The sequence below is a fragment of the Vicia villosa genome, linkage group LG1 (genome assembly GCF_029867415.1).
Source record: "Vicia villosa cultivar HV-30 ecotype Madison, WI linkage group LG1, Vvil1.0, whole genome shotgun sequence".
Taxonomy (NCBI): domain Eukaryota; kingdom Viridiplantae; phylum Streptophyta; class Magnoliopsida; order Fabales; family Fabaceae; genus Vicia; species Vicia villosa.
Genome location: NC_081180.1, coordinates 80,600,111 through 80,616,515, shown reverse-complemented (window position 1 = coordinate 80,616,515; position 16,405 = coordinate 80,600,111). Strand labels below are relative to the sequence as shown.

General features: G+C 36.4%; 1 protein-coding gene across 1 annotated transcript; it reads left to right on the top strand.

Annotated features, from left to right (window-relative positions):
* Positions 1–9,922: 9,922 nt before the first annotated feature.
* LOC131610604 (cyclase-like protein 2) lies at positions 9,923–13,817 on the top strand. The gene is made up of 7 exons (XM_058882596.1): positions 9,923–10,345; positions 11,210–11,254; positions 11,779–11,851; positions 12,348–12,445; positions 12,885–12,955; positions 13,352–13,494; positions 13,584–13,817. Exons 1-6 carry the CDS (start codon positions 9,967–9,969, stop codon positions 13,475–13,477), a joined length of 792 nt encoding a protein of 263 aa, XP_058738579.1. The 5' UTR covers positions 9,923–9,966; the 3' UTR covers positions 13,478–13,494; positions 13,584–13,817.
* The last annotated feature ends 2,588 nt before the right edge of the window (positions 13,818–16,405 follow it).

The window sequence follows — 16,405 nt, the reverse complement described above, 5'->3', positions numbered from 1 at the left end:
CATCAAATATAGATAAACATTCCTATATAGCCATGTTTGCATTTGTAGTTTCCTACAAAAGTTTTGCAAATTCAGTTGGTGCCTTGAATATCACAAGTTTCCGTTGTGAACTGAAATGCAAACAAACCCCGTGTTACCACTTACCGTGTATGTTTGGTTTGGTGGCAAGATTGTAAAATTACGATGGCACTGTATGTGACGTGATTTGAACGTGAAATCAAACTTATACTGTACTTGTCATTTTGAAAAAAAGAGATATATGTCAATTATTTTCCTACAGTTTTATAAACCACCTTTATTAATTACTAGTATTTAGAATGGAAAAGGTAAAGGTATTGCACTGGCAGGTTAAGATGCCCAGTACTACAAATGGCAACAAAGGCTGCAACACAATGTCTTTGAATTCACGTGAATTCAAGCACTGCAAGGTGCCTGATTGCTTGAACAATTGTTGCTGTAATTGGTGCATGCATGCTATATTTATTTTTTATAGTCGTTTGCATGCCTAAAGTTACTCTCTGATGCATGCATTGATTGATGCTTGCACCTTATTGTTTTAAGATTCCAATATCTATGCTTCCCATGTAAAGTTGAAATTAATCATAAATCAGTTCATGATCAGTGATGAATTGATGTCAGAAGCTTTGACTAAACAACACAGACTATCAAGGAAATAAGCACACACAACACAAACATGAAACACCTACCTCTTGATATAGCTTCTTTACGCACTATATTGTTGTACTACTTAGCAAAGTGCAGTTTTTGATAGAATTTTGGTGACCAATGGAATAGGCCCGAGCCTAAGTTGACTCTGGTCAAGTATGACTTTTTTTTTGAAATAAAAAATGCTTAGACTTTTTTATTTTTTTTAATTTTATAAAAATTTCTGTTTAGTTAAAAAGGCAGAATCACATATCATAAAAAAAAAACTATTTAAAGCTATCACATTAGTTTATTTAAATAAATATGAATAGTTTTACTATACACACATTATAGAGAGCTTGCCATAATAGTTTACCAACTAAGAAAAGACTTCACAGGTTTGGCATGCTCGACACTGATGAGTGTATTTTCTGCAAGGAGAGTGATGCTCTATATCACATTCTGTTTGGCTGACCAGGTACGAGAATGGTGTGGGAGGGAGTTCTGATTTGGTTACAACTCGCTCACATCCCTCAACAGTGGGAAGAAGAATTAATTTGGTTAATCAATATGTGTAAGAAAAAAGGTTGGAGACAGAGAATTAGTTTGATTAATCAATATGTTTAAGAAAAAAAGTTGGAGACAGAGAATTATTCAATGTGCCTTTACCGAAACTGTTCACGAGTGTTGGAGATATAGGAACACCATTTGCTTTGGAGAAAGTATGAGCCCGCAATAATGCACTTTCAACATTATAGATGTTGTAGTGTATCGATGTTGGGACAATAGAAAAAATAGGCATCACTTCGGTAGACTAATGTTATCTTGATAAAGGTTTTAGTATTGGTCTGTTAGTAGCTCTTGCTTAGTTGGATTAGTTTATGACCACTTGCGCTGTAATGTCTTTTGAATCTCAATAAAAGTTATTTTGATTGAAAAAAATAAATATGAATAGTTTGAATTAAAATGTAACTAAATCTTAGTCATACTATGTAAATTCATATAAGTCACTGCAAATAAACTTTTATTATCATTGAATTTTTAATATGTTAGTCTATTAAGTATTAGTTGAATTGCTTATGTATGTATATACAAATAAAATAAGTTTTTTAAGTAGACTATGAAACTAATTAGATATTCAAGGTCACAACACAGTGAGGTCTAAAAATAAGTTAATGACAAACTACATACAAACTTAGGCGGCTTTAGTTTTTTGGTAATTTTGATTTAGGTTTGATAAAATTTAACTAGGTGTCAGACTTAAAATAAACCAGTGACAAGCTAAAAATCAGATTTAGAATTTCATTATTTTAGTGGACCATATTTGACAAAACTTATCTCGGCCTATCTTATTTCTACCCTAAATATGACACTAGTGATTATGTCAATCCAAACATGCATATATAAATGAATTTGAAAGATTTAAGTAACATGTTTGTCATTTCTAAGATTTTAGTTTGTTTAATTATTTACTTTTTCATTTTTTTATAGGTGTTAAGAGGATCATTACATGTGAGCCCCGTGCATGCATTTATAACTTGTTATTGATGTTGTGGTTGAACGATAACCCACCTTTGATTCTTGATCATGGAAATGTATGTTTAGTTCTTTTGTTCGTTTATGTTGTTTCTTCATTTGCAAGCTTGTTTGCTCTTGTATCTTCATACCTATGCTAGTTTTGACTTGTTTTCTTTATGTTTTCACTTATTCTTCTACATTTCATTTTCAGTTTAGGTTATAGTATATAATAACGCAATTCCGATTGCGATGTTTTGTTATCTCTAACTTGTGTGCTAGTGTGCAAGGCATTTGGAAAGGCAATTACTGATCGACGCTTATCTCATTTGTGTTTCGCTTTATTTGCGGGACACAATCTCATTCTCTCGTGTCGTGCTCTCATTTTGGAGACACGTCTTTTACTTTATACCTGTTTGCCTAGATTGCTTGTTCCTCTCGCAGGTGTATTGTAATTGTGGTCGAAGCACACATCGACGCATGATTCATTTTCACGACGTCGATCCTTGTTTGCCTATGCGGCTAATCGGTGTGCTGACTATTTGTTGTTGCTTTTGCTAGCTCGCTCGCGGGATCTCTGGTTTTCTTTCTCATTTTGCTGCAGTTTATGGATCATAATCTGTTTGGTATTGATCTCGTTTCATTTTACCTTTCTCGTATTTTATCGTTTTCCGCATCATCCTATAACCTAAGTAGTAGGACTTAGACATTCATCTGGTCAAGCACTCGAAAGAGACTCTATTTTTGTTGGTGTATTTATATTTTTGCTTTGCGGAAGGGAGTCACGGTGCGATAAGACCTTTAAAGGCACACTGTTAAGTCCTCAAGAAGGCATGCAGAAAGGGTTAGCAATCAACCCCCGCCCAATCTCATTGAGTCTGTTCAGTTAAGCGCACGCCACGCGTTGCTCGGTCTTGAACTAGCACAAGATCTTGTTATCGAGTATGTCAGGTAGAGAATTCATACAATCGAATCCCCGCATTTCTTATAGCTCACGTTGGCCGACGTTTATGCTTGGTGTATGCATGCACCATCCCCCAGATGTTTCCCACACTATGACAACTTGGTTGTTGAGAGGAAATCGCTCCTCTTGTCTATGGCATGATCCCCTTATTACGCTTGGTCTAATGCTTGGTTGACTCGGGTGATCTGCTCCCCGTGGCTATGGCGGGACCACTTTTCTACTATTTGGCCTGCGCCAGTAGTTTGTTTGCTTTACGAGATGAGCTCGTTTGTGTGATATTCTTGTTTGCATTCGCTTTTCCCCATAGGTTATTAATTTAGTCTTGTACCCTTTGTATGACAACATAGGTAGCAAGCTTTCCTCCATTATCTTAGGCTTTTCTCATTCATTCTTTAAAACACAAACCACACTCTTTGATTTTCTTTTCTTAAGAGCTTGTTATTTCCGCTCCATTTCCTAGCATAAGTCTCCAAAGGTCAAGCAGCGGAGTGCGAATGTAACTCGTTCACCTAAAAAACACAAAACAAACAGAAACTAGTTAGCGAGCTACGCTACCTCTGACTCCTCAAAAAGGATACATAGGCAGTGGGGTAGGGCCCGTGCGATCATAACTCTTTCTTTTCCCTCCATTTGGCATGCATTTTAGTTCTGATTAGGCGTAGATTTGTTACACACCCATAGTTTTAGACACAAACGTGGATGCCATCGAGTACGATGGGCGCGAGGGGTGCTAATACCTTCCCCCCGCGCAACCGACTTCCTGACCCTTTTCTCTGGTCGTGAGACCATTGTTTTGTTTTGTGGTTTACTGGCAGTCCATTCCTTTTCCAGATAAATATGTTAGTGGTGACTCTGTTAATTTTCGCGGTAGCGACCCTCTGGATGCCACCTCTCTGCAAATGCCATCAACATCCCATTATGAATCGTCTGGAAGTCGACCGTGCAGAGGTCCCTCAGACGAGAAGCTACAACTGCGTCACGGAAGCACGACTCGTCAAGATGCATGAAAGAAGCAATCTTCCGGGCGTGGTTGTAGAACTTCTAGGGATTCCTCTCCTAAAATTAAAAAAAAAAACACTGTTATCTTCAAGCAAAGTCATAAAATGAATAAAAAATATATAAGTATTAAACAAATAAAATTTACCTCCATCTCCCAAATATGCCTAGCTGAATGATCTGCATACCGTGTTTGTATGGACGCATCTATAGGACCCTCCGGGTCCCAGACAGGCCCCAACACTGGATCATCCTCGCGTAGCTCAGTAGATGGCACCGAAGATCCTACAAAATTCGTCGCTGTCACGAGCACAAATATAGAGGAACTGCCTAGTCGATGTCTGCGGGAGGCTGGCAATTGTGAGGACCCCTCCGCATCATCCTGAGGCCTCTGTGATGCAGTAAGAGATGGAGTATGCCTCTCAACTAGAACGGATGGAGAAGGTCCGTCAATTGGAACTGATGGAGACTGCCCGACTAGAACAGGTGTAGTAGGTACATCGGGTGTAAAGGGTACATTAGATGAAACGACATCTCCATCCGCCACCTGTGATACTATACGCATCCGTTCACGCCGCATGGATGCATGTTGTGCAGTCCTCCCATGTATAATGTGATCTAGATGGTCGACCATGATTTTTGCATTGTGATTTAATAAAATCGAGTAACTTACTAGGTAGTTATAACAAGAAAAAGAAATAAAGAAAAAAATCAGCACATAACCTACTGTAGATGCATCTACGGAAGTGTCTTACATTTGAAAAAATGGATTTCTTCCGTAGGTGCATCTACGTAATGACCCAACGTTCCACTCTTCTAAATATGCATCTACGGGAGGTTCTGAAACCTCTAAAATGCAACAATGACGTCTGATCACTATTGCAGAAGGTTCAAAACCCCTTTTTAATGAATTGCTCCCCATTATCGCTAAAACTTATTTCTTGCGCTACTCAATCATTCCTACACATAAAAATCGAATTCAATCTCTATTTTTAAAAACTCTAAAATAACTCAAAACGTGGAAAACTTACCATTTAAATGTAGTTTGGAACTTGTTGGAATGTGTTGCTAGTTGATCTTGACGATCTTGGTCGAAATCGAGAGGAAGAAATGAACTTGTTTGGAAGTTTGATTTTTGAAGTTGAAAGAAAGTGAGAGTTTTGAAATGAGAAAGTAAAAAATAGGGAGAAGAAGAGTCTGACGCGAATATAATATCAAATGCTTCAATAGATGCATATACGGAAACTTCCATATGTATATTTACGAAATAAAACAACATTAAACAAAAAATAAGTGCTTTCGAAAATACATCTATGGAAGCAGAATGACAATTTTGTCAAATTAGTGGTGGTGAGAGGTCAACGGGGGTGGAGTAAGAAATTTTTATTTTTTGCACCAAATGAAAGATAAAAAAATTACGCACAAAAAAAAAGAAGAAAATTTTACTTTGTACCTTTACAATTGTCCATATACCCCTACAGTCAAAAAATTTGGACGAAATTACCCTCATAAATAAGTAAATTTTTCTCATTTTTAACTTTTCACTATTTGTAAACTCAAATGCTCTGCATTTTCTACAAAACACATACCGGAATGCTTTTGTCAATTCATCTGGTTCGCAAATCAAACAAACCGGAACACTTTTGGTAAGTCATTCGGTTTACAAAATTTACCCTAGAACACTTTCAGATTCTGTTCCGGTTCATTAGCTTTCACTCCGGAACTCTTTCCAAAACTCTTCCGGTTCATTTACCTTCAATCCGGAACACTTTTGTTAACTGTTCCGGTTCAGAAGCTTGCAAACCGGAAATCTTTTGTTAACTGTTCCGGTTCATCATTGAAAAACACCTGAAAACTTATTTGAACTGTTCCGGTTTTGATTTTTTTTTTTAAATTTTAGATCAGCGACATGCGTACATTAGGACCAGACAGAAGGCCTTCTAGCCAATGCCGCGATGCATATGGTCCCTCTAAGCCACCATAGGAGCCACCACAGCCAACTGGATATCCCAGAGGGCCTTCAGATCGATCATTACTTGTTCGATACCAGGACCATGTTGCTTGCCGTTTATGGTACAGGGAGGTAAGAAAAATAAATTTATTTATTTTATTTGCTTTTATTAATTTAAAATTAATTTATTATTATATTTTATAATGTAATTTTTTTTATTTTCAGGAAAGAGGTCGTAAAAAGGAGCTCAAAGTGGCAGAACATGGGACGAAGCTTCAGGATAGAGTTCCTGATATGCTCCCACCATGGATGGAGGCTTTGGTATCTACGTCAGGTCTGACTTGTCTTCAGATAACTAGCCTGACCAGGATAGACGTTAATCTTGTCTCAGCATTTATAGAGAGGTGGCATATAGAGACATCGTCATTTCACATGTCATTTGGTGAAATGACGATTAAATTAGATGATGTTGCCAGTCTGCTGCATTTGCCTATAGGGGGTTTGTTCTAGTATCCCGAGGAGCATGTCACCGAGGAGGGGGTGTTGAGCTTGGCATCTAGTACTTGGGAGTGGATAGGGGTGAGATGGCTCAACTTGTGCATGACTGCAGGGGAGCTTGTTATTCACTGCAGTGGTTATATGATAGATTTGTGGAGCATCGTGCTGCTAGTAGGTGGGCTTTTGCGACCAGAGCATATCTTATGATGTTGGTAGGGAGTATGATTTTTGAGGACAAGACTTTTACTCTTGTCGAGGCCCGATATTTGCTGTTATTTAGAGACTTAGAGAGACTTAGTGCTTACAGTTGGGCATCTGCTGCACTGGTCACTCTTTATCGACATCTTGGAGATGCATCTATGTTTAGTTGCAATTAGCTAGGTGGATATCCTACTCTTTTACAGGTATTTATGTATATATGATATAACTTTTATCCTTTAATTAATTGTATGTTAATTCATATATTTTAAATTATATTCTTTAATATATGTATATTAATTTATATGATATAATTTATTTGGTAACAGTGTTGGATTCATGAGTACTTTCCCACACTTAGAAGGAAAGGAGAGAACTGACGTCCATCTATAAATCAAGGGCTTCCTCGGGCGATGAGATGATCGTACAAGCAAGGAGTCATGAAGGTGGATGAGTTGAGACCGGTTTTGGATCAGCTGACACCTACGGACGTCACATGGCGCCCATTCGAGGATCACAGACGTCACATTCCTTTTGACGAGCTATCTCTGTATAGAGGTTTTCTTCTTTGGGGTGACATACATGTGCCATACTTACCTGATAGGTGTCTTCGTCAGTTTGGTCTTCGTCAGTCCGGTTCTTTGATTGTGATTGCTTCTTTGAGTGTGATTGCTTCCTGGAAGTATGTGATGCTTGCGATTGTATTTGTGAAGATTGAGACGCCTGATCAGCATACTCAAGACCCGAAGGATCCCTATAAACATCATACTCAACTGATTGGTTTCCTTTCCTCTTCACTCCTCCTTTAGTTTTTATTTTCTCAGGTGGTGGACACAATGAAGTTGTCGTGGGATATGCAACTTCACAAACCCTACTTTTGAATGCTCTTTTTCCAACAACATTTAGTGATTAAAACCTTCTCCACAATTCATCAATTGCATTATTCATATCCACCTATGAACCAACTTCCTCATCTAAAGACAACTCACCTTCCATAGATAGTATCCTCCATTGAAGATGAACACTTTCTATTCGTAATGGGATTCCAACAACAACTAATTTTCCCATCTCACAAGCACAAGGTAACCCATAACTTGTTCTCATAGTACCACCACATTTTCCCTACTATTTAACACATAGTCGAGCCTCAATAACTCTTCAGTAATGCGTCTCAAAGCAGATCTCGATACTGACCCATGCTAATTATCATAAAAACTTAAGCTCAACCTCATACAAACTTTTTGAAATGAAGCTCGAATGTTACCTATTTGTATTTTTAGGTTAGCATTCATAGCTTCCCAAACTTTGACCATGTCACCAAGACTGTTCCCTATCATATGCTTTAGCTTCCAATGTGCAGACTCAACCCTAAAATGAACAAACTAAGTATAAAAAAAATAACACTAAAAATTAATACATATTAAAAAGACTAAGAATTATGACATACCGATTAGTCGTGGTGTTACCAAAATGAAGCAATCGATCAATCAATGCGCCTACAAATCTTTGCCTATGTGGGATCAACCAAGTGTTCTTCACGTAATCGAGGAAGTCACTACAAGCAAAGCATGCTTGCTCAAGATATTGCAACCGTACACCATACTCAACCTTATTACTAACCCATACAACATCTTTCCACAATGTGCCTATCGTCTCTTGCATGTCTTTCATCACATATTCCTTGCATTTCATCCCAACATTTTTGTTAATGTGAAAACGACATAGCAAGTTATGCGTCCTAGGAAAAACAACTTCAACTGCTTTCATCAAAGCAAGATCTCTATCCGTCAAAATCACTTGTGGACCCACATCTTTCTTCACAAACAATTGCTTCAGCTTATCCAAGACCCAACAATAACTATATGTCTGCTCACACTCCATATAAGCAAACACAACCGCAAATGTCAACTCAATAGATGTCATGCCAACTATTTTAAACAGAGGTTGTCTATATTTGTTGGTCTTATATATGGCGTCCATTATCAAGATAGTTGGAAAAAGATTCAGCAACTTTATCGAATCTGGATGAGCTCAAAAAATATCTCTCACAACTTCCGAATCATCCATTTTCCTACTCCAATAAACATAGTTCGTCTCCTCTATAAGCTTAAGCAAATGTTGTATCTCACTTCACCTCTTATCTCCGCTTCTATCACACTCTTATGCTTGTATATTTGCGTGATTCGGGTGACGTTTTCAGGATCCCGCTCTTGCAAGGAAATCAATAAGTGTCTAGGCGGAACATGCTTCTTTGTCAAATCAGCAACATGCTACTTCTCGTCTGTTGTCAACCTACCAACAAATGAATGACCTTCTAATCTATCTGGTAAACCATGATTATGAACTCCATTTTTTACATCAACCTTCCATCCAGACCCATCTTTTATTGGAGTCGACCTAATTTTGAATGGACATCCACGTCTCTTAGTAGCACTTTGAGTCTCACTTTTATCCTTATATTTCCCCCTTTTTATCGCACCAAAATATCACTTTGTTGCTTCTTCCTCTTTTGCCTATTTCGGTGTTCGAACGAGCGATGATACAGTCACTTTATTGTTGATTCTGGTCTCTTTAACCCATCGGATAACTTCTTCTCATGTGACAAATCTTTGTGAAGTTGTCAAAGCATCAGTGATATCTACAATTGTCTCGTTTTTTTGACAAATCTGAAGCGGAATTTCCATACCTGAAAAAACATAAAAAAATGAAAAATGCATCCCAGAAGACATATGAAAAGAGTTCGGGAATGCACTTCGAAAGATATTTCACAACTCTTCCAGTTTGTGAAAATGTGTACCGGAACACTTTTTCAAAGTTTTCCGATTTGGTTTTCGTTTTTCCGGAACAGTTTCCAAACGACTTCCAGTTATATATTTTTGTGAACAGGAAGAGTTGAAGAATCTGTTCAGGTTTGATACTTTATACACCAGAAGACTTACATAAGTGTTCCGAAATTACAACGTGTATGGGTGCAGTTTTTCAGATTTTTTTAAATTTTTTAAGTGAATAATCAAAAAGTAAAATGGTAAAATAGTTATATTAACTTTTGAGAATAAAATTGCCATTTTTTAAAAATAATAGGGGTACAAAGGCAAGTAGAGGGGTAAAAAGTAAAATTTTCAAAAAAGAATAAAAGCGCGGCACAGTTAGAAACACCCAAAAGAAAAAGGCAATTTTGACCAGAAAAGCAACAGCGAGCATGAAGTCTGTATTTATATTTGCGTTTATCTGTGCGATTTCCGTCGCCGGCGCCTCCACCGCCTATCCATCCGGCGAATGTTCCCTCACCGGTGACGAAACGAATATCGTTCCTCTACGGCGAGAAGTGTACGATGACGGACGGATATTCGATATCACCCACAGGTTAGTCCCTGAGATGCCGGTTTGGGACTCTAAGGAAGGGTTAGGGAACTTCCTGTGGCTTGCTAGTAGCATGAAGAATGGCTCAGTCGCTAATAACTCGGCTATGAAGATTGGGGTTCACATCGGAACTCATATTGACACGCCGGGCCATTTCTATGATAATTACTACGACGCTGGATTTGATGCTGATGCTCTTGATATAGCACTCCTCAATGGTATAATCCTTATTCTATTATTCAATTCACTGTAATCTATGTACCATTTATCATTTCTCGTAATGTAGAATAATTATTATTCTTACCCAAAACAATAATGTTAACCACCATCATTAGTTATAGTACTACTATAGAAGTATTCATTATTAGTATCATTATCATTAGTAGTAGTAGTACTAATAGAAGTGTTCATTATTAGTATTTACAATCATGAGTATTAGTACTATTAGAAGTGTTCATTGTTAATCGCGGCTGATGCGGCCGATATAGCGGCGCGAAGCAGAAAAATTCACCAGGACGCTTCAGGTTGTACTGGTTCGGTGCAACAGGAAGAAGCGGCCGCGATCGCGGGTCGCATGCAGCCAAAGCGACCGATTTTTCTGATGTCGCAGATTTGGGAAAAGAAGAAGAAGACTTTCGTTCCTTGTTTTGATTTTTTTAATGCTCTGTTTCTTTATTTTGGCGTTTTCTGTCAGGTGATTAAGTAGAAGTGTTCAGAACTTTACTTTTGTAATCTCTTTCTTTCCTTGTTTTGATTTTTTTAATGTTCTGTTTCTTTATTTTGGCGTTTTCTGTCAAGTCAGAACTTTACTTTTGTAATCTCTTTCGTTCCTTGTTTTGATTTTTTTAATGTTCTGTTTCTTTATTTTGGCGTTTTCTGTCACGTGATTAAGTAGAAGTGTTCAGAACTTTACTTTTGTAAAAGCACGTGAGTGAATCTAACAAACCATCATTATTTTTATTATTTTATTATTACTTTATTAGCTGTTTCATTAGGCATTAGCTGTTTCATTAGGCATCAGCTATTTCAGTAGGCATTAGCTGTTTCGTAGACAACTGATACACCAATTGTTCTGTTTATAGGTCTTGTCCTTTTGGTTGATGTTCCACGGGATAACAACATTACTGGTACGTGATGCTCTTATTTAAATAACTTACATTCTTGAATTGCTGCACAGTTCAGTTTCTCAATATCTCAGCCTTGTAAATGCAATGTTCTGTTTGGCAAGACCCGTTTTTGAGTTTATAGTTGATGGCTTACAAATAATAAACTAATATGACTAAAATAAACTTATGTGACATCAAAACACAATTTTTAATTAAAAATATCCTTTTAATTATGTTCTTGTGATGATTGAATTCAACCGCTAATTTTGTCCAACGGTACAAGTTTAATGCCTAGCTTCTTTGTTATCAACTGATAACTAGCTCAATCGCAATACTTTTTACCAAACAAACCCGAATCTTCCCGAAGAGTCAATGTGACTGAAAATTTTATATTTCGTAGCAGTTTGGAGTACTGAATCTGAATCATGAAATTTGGTAGATGCTCTGCTTTCCCATTTACAAACTGTGTTTCTGAAAATGCAAACTTATTCCTGTTACTGGTGTTTATATATAATTTAAATATTAAAAGATTTATCTTTTTTCAGCTCAAGTTATGAAGTCCTTGTCTATCCCTAAAGGTGTAAAACGTGTGCTCTTCAGAACATTAAATACTGACAGGTAATAACTTATAAGTTACATTTGCCCAGACTGCTGTAGGAGCATCTTATTTTTTGTTTTTCCAGAATAGAGTTGAATTTTAAGATGGTTTTTCTTGCTTGTTCTGAAAGTGCTTCTCTAAAGCAGCTTCATAGTTCCTGCAGATACACTAAATGCTTTTTGGAAACTTTTTGTCCCCCAGTTTCAATTTTTGGGTTGAACCTTCTGAGTCATTATAATATGGATGTGGACTTAGCTTGCATATAAGCAATAGTTGCTTCTTCACGTTATCACTAACATTTAGCCTTCTGAGAGGGAGGCAAAGGTTTTAAATGAAAATATTTCCCCTTCATTTTACTCAAACATAAACATACAGCGTAGCGTGTTTGATTTGATTTTGCTAATTTTAATTGTTAACCTCAATGACTCATATGCCAGTATATAATTTTAAAATGCAATTTTAACATTTAGCTTAGTGCTATGCATTTGTTTATTAGAAGTTACATGTGACTTGTAGGAAGCTTATGTTTAAGAAGGAATTTGACACAAGCTATGTTGGATTCATGGAGGATGGTGCAAAATGGCTGGTGGAGAACACCGACATCAAACTTGTAGGTGAGATAGAAATCATTATGCATGATGATTCGAGTTGTTTCCTAAGTTTTTTCTCCTCTCTGTTTTTTACTCAAATAACTCTTATCCATCCATAGTTTGCATTCTTAATTTATTTCACTCATATCTGTCTTTTATCTAATAACATGGGGTCATTAACTTAAGTTGATTTCATTGCACACTTCAAATTCTGGCCATTTCTTCTGTCTTGAATCGGTCTATCTTAGAAATTTGTTCACCTCAATATTTTTTGGATGAAATGGAAGGGGTAAAGCCGCCCGCCTCTCTGAAATTCAATTTATTCATGTTTTAATATCTTGTACAATGAAACAACTTCAGTGGAAACCTTTTGCTGTTTCAATTTATGATGGTACTATTTCTGCTTCTTTGCCCCTATCGAATGCCATTTATGCACTAATGTAATATTCGGTGTAATTGGTAGGAGTTGATTACTTATCCGTTGCTGCATATGTTCACACGGTTGAGTCTCATCGTGTTTTTCTGGAAAGCAGGGTAAGAAAATTGTCTTCTGGTGGTAATTTATGCATATTTTACTCCTTAGTTGCCTTATGGTAATTATTCCTAGTTTCTGAATTGAAAGAACTAAAAAATTAAAATAGGAGTACAAATGAGGTCTCGTGTGATTAGTATATTAATGATGCTGAAAGTATGGGACTATTCTCTCTTGAATTTAATTTTCAAACTTTTAATATGGGAAATGATGCTGAAATTAAAATAGGAGTACAAATGAGGTCTCGTGTGATTAAGTATATTTGAAGGCTGTTTTCATCGTATGAGTAGATACTTTCAGTTTTAGTTGAAAGAGAGATGTTGCTAAAATGTGTCCATTGAGTTCGTTGTTTGAAAAATCATCAATGAGCAATGCACTAACAAAAGTAAATGCATCAGGAAATCATTGTTGTGGAAAGCCTGAAGCTAGACGGTGTCCCAGCAGGAATATATTCACTCAACTGCTTGCCTCTCAGGTTGGTTGGTTCTGAGGCATCACCAACACGGTGCATTCTGACCAGATGAAGTACGTCAGTTGCATGGTATGATCAATTTATGGTATCAATCTCCAACTCTTTGCATTATCCTGATCCTTATCAAGTCAAATGTTGATATAGTGGTATGGCCGCAGGTAACCAACATATCCCAAAGGTAGTCAGCTGTATCAACTAGGAGCATTTTGATGCAAACCAAGAATTGAGGACTTGCTGGTGCACTTTAAATAAACTTGTGTTTTCAACTCTTACCTCACATGTAGTCCTTATGCACCATTTGAACTTGTAGACCTATGGCCATTAATTCTTAATAATTACATTATATATTAAGTTTTTGTATCTTATCAATATCTATCAATATCTCTAAGTGAATTCGTTGAAACAGGTAGGGGTGGCAAAACAGGCCGCCCGCGTCTGTCTTGTCTTAAACCCGCCAAAAAACAAGCGGGACGGACAAGCCCGCCATGTGAAATGAGCATAAAAATCATGTCCGTCCTGCCAAAATAGCGGGTTGGCGGGTGGCAGACTTGCTCTATTTTTTATTTATATTTTTTTCATTTTCTAAAAAGATTTATAGGCTTTTTTTAACTATCAATTAAAATTTTCACTTATTTTTTAGAACAATTTTTTATAAAAACATTTTTTTAACAAATTTTACTTAAAAAAATATTACATATATTTTCAAATAAATTTATAAAACAAAACATATTTACAAGGGTTAAATATACAATGCCCTTTGTCTTTAGGGCAATGTTCGGTTTTGCTCCCTGAAGTTTATTTTTTTATCCGTCCTTTATAAAACCAAAACATCAATTTTACCACACTTTATTACCACAGATGCTGACTGTGTAGTTGACTAAGGCCTGTAGCATTTTTTTGATATGACTATATAATAAATTGACTGTGTAATAAAATAATAATTAAAGCGATTGAAACTGAGAGAGTGATGAGCTGTGTAGCAGTATCACATTGATATAGCTTGATAGTTGATAAATTTCAAAGACCATATTAGAAGGAAGATTTTGTTGTTTGCGTTGTTGTTTATTGAGAATCCAATAAGAAGGAAAATGATCTTTGGGTGATGATTCTGATTTGGACTCATAATCACAAACTTTTTTGTAATCACGAAGCAAGTTATCCCATTTATCATTACATTGATTCTGGCTTCTCAACAGCCATGGCTCCAACAATAGTTCTCAACCCATTTGCAGCATAGATACCAAAGCTCAGGTTTGTGGATTACAATGGAATAGACATCACAAAGAGATATTAAGTGGCCATGGCTTTAGTACAAGTGCAGAACACAACCAACTGTGTTTGTGGCAGTATTCTTCTATGACTAAAGTTGGTTGGACCCTCATACTTGGAGAGTCCTTCATCTATCTCAGGTATGCTACAAGTTTTCATAACTTAAAAGTAAAGTGAACCATTCATTTAGAAACAGTATCTTATAAGTTACACAATTGCTCTTATGTCTTGCAGAGTCCAGATGGATTAACAGTGGTTTCAGTTGGGGGAGACGAGACTCTTCGCTTTTGGGATGTTTTTGGACCACCAGCTACTGATACAAGAGAGACTTCGGTTTTAGATAACCTTTTGTCGATGAAGATATCACCAATAAGATGATAGAAACATAACAATTTTGTTCACTTAGGGTAGTATCCTTGTGTGTAAAAAATAGTTTTATTCACACTGATCTAACTAGGGCAATGTAAGAAAAAAGAGATTTTGCAATGCAATTTATCTGACAGAAGAATATTGAAATAGATGTTAATGTCTTACATATATCAAATATAAATTGTCCTTAAAGATATGAGTAAAATTAACATAAGTTTTCCATTCAATATCAATACCAACTTAATTGTTAAACAATACAACATTAATTTTTTCTGATAACATCAAGGTCTTATTATTAGTTTACATAAGATTATCCTATTATTCAATCCAGGTGATAAGATTCCATATCATTTAAGCATGTAAGATGCATAAATTTAGAATAATGACAGCAAAATTTGCAGCTAGAAACCACTAAACTTGTATACAAATAAACCTAACTGGTACGAAATATAAGCCATTTTGAACTCTACTCTCGACCCAAAAAAAAACTCATTCTGTATTCTAGTCAAAAAGGAAAGGCCTTAACAGGTCACCTTGTTGCACTCCAGTTACCTTTGCAGTAATCTCTGGTGGAGGAAGGTGGTGGTGGTGGTGGTTGTTGTTGTTGTTGTGCGGTGGCGGTGGTGGTGGTGGTGATGTTGTGAATGAGGTGTAGGTTGTGTTGTTGGTCGGGATGGATTGATGGATGTTGTAATGGGGTGGTGGTAGTTGAAGGATCAGACATGTTTTTGATTTGGCATGAGTTAATTTTGTGTGATTGTTGAAGATGTTATGATGGGTGAAAATGAGTGAGATTTGTTTTGTTTAGTTGGAATGGAAAATTGAGAGAGTTTTTCTATGTTTGATGTATGGTAAAAAGTAGTAGTACTAGTATGTAGGGGTGGACATCGGTTCGGGCCGGATCGGGTTCGGGCCCAAAACCTCAATCCGGCCCAACCCTCGGGTGACATATACTAACCCAATTCCGACCAAATCAAACATCGGTTTTTTTCGGGTTCGGATTTAAACGGGTTCGGGTAACTAACTCGGTTTATTTCGGTTTTCACTTTCTAATTGGGCCAACACAAAATTCAGCCCAAAAAGTAAATTCAATAGAATTTTTTTTTGTTTTTTTATTAAAAAACTAGTAATTGGACCCCTCAATTTTTTTTAATTTTAATAATATCAAAATTACCCTGTTTTTTATAAAAAAACTATTGATAAATTGATAAAGAATATTAATTATTAGGCCAATAATAGATGAATATTTTCAATAAAATTGGATATTAAATCATCCAAAAATAATATTAAATTTTTATAATACTGGGTTAACTATGAACCACTTTATCTCATAAATTTCTAA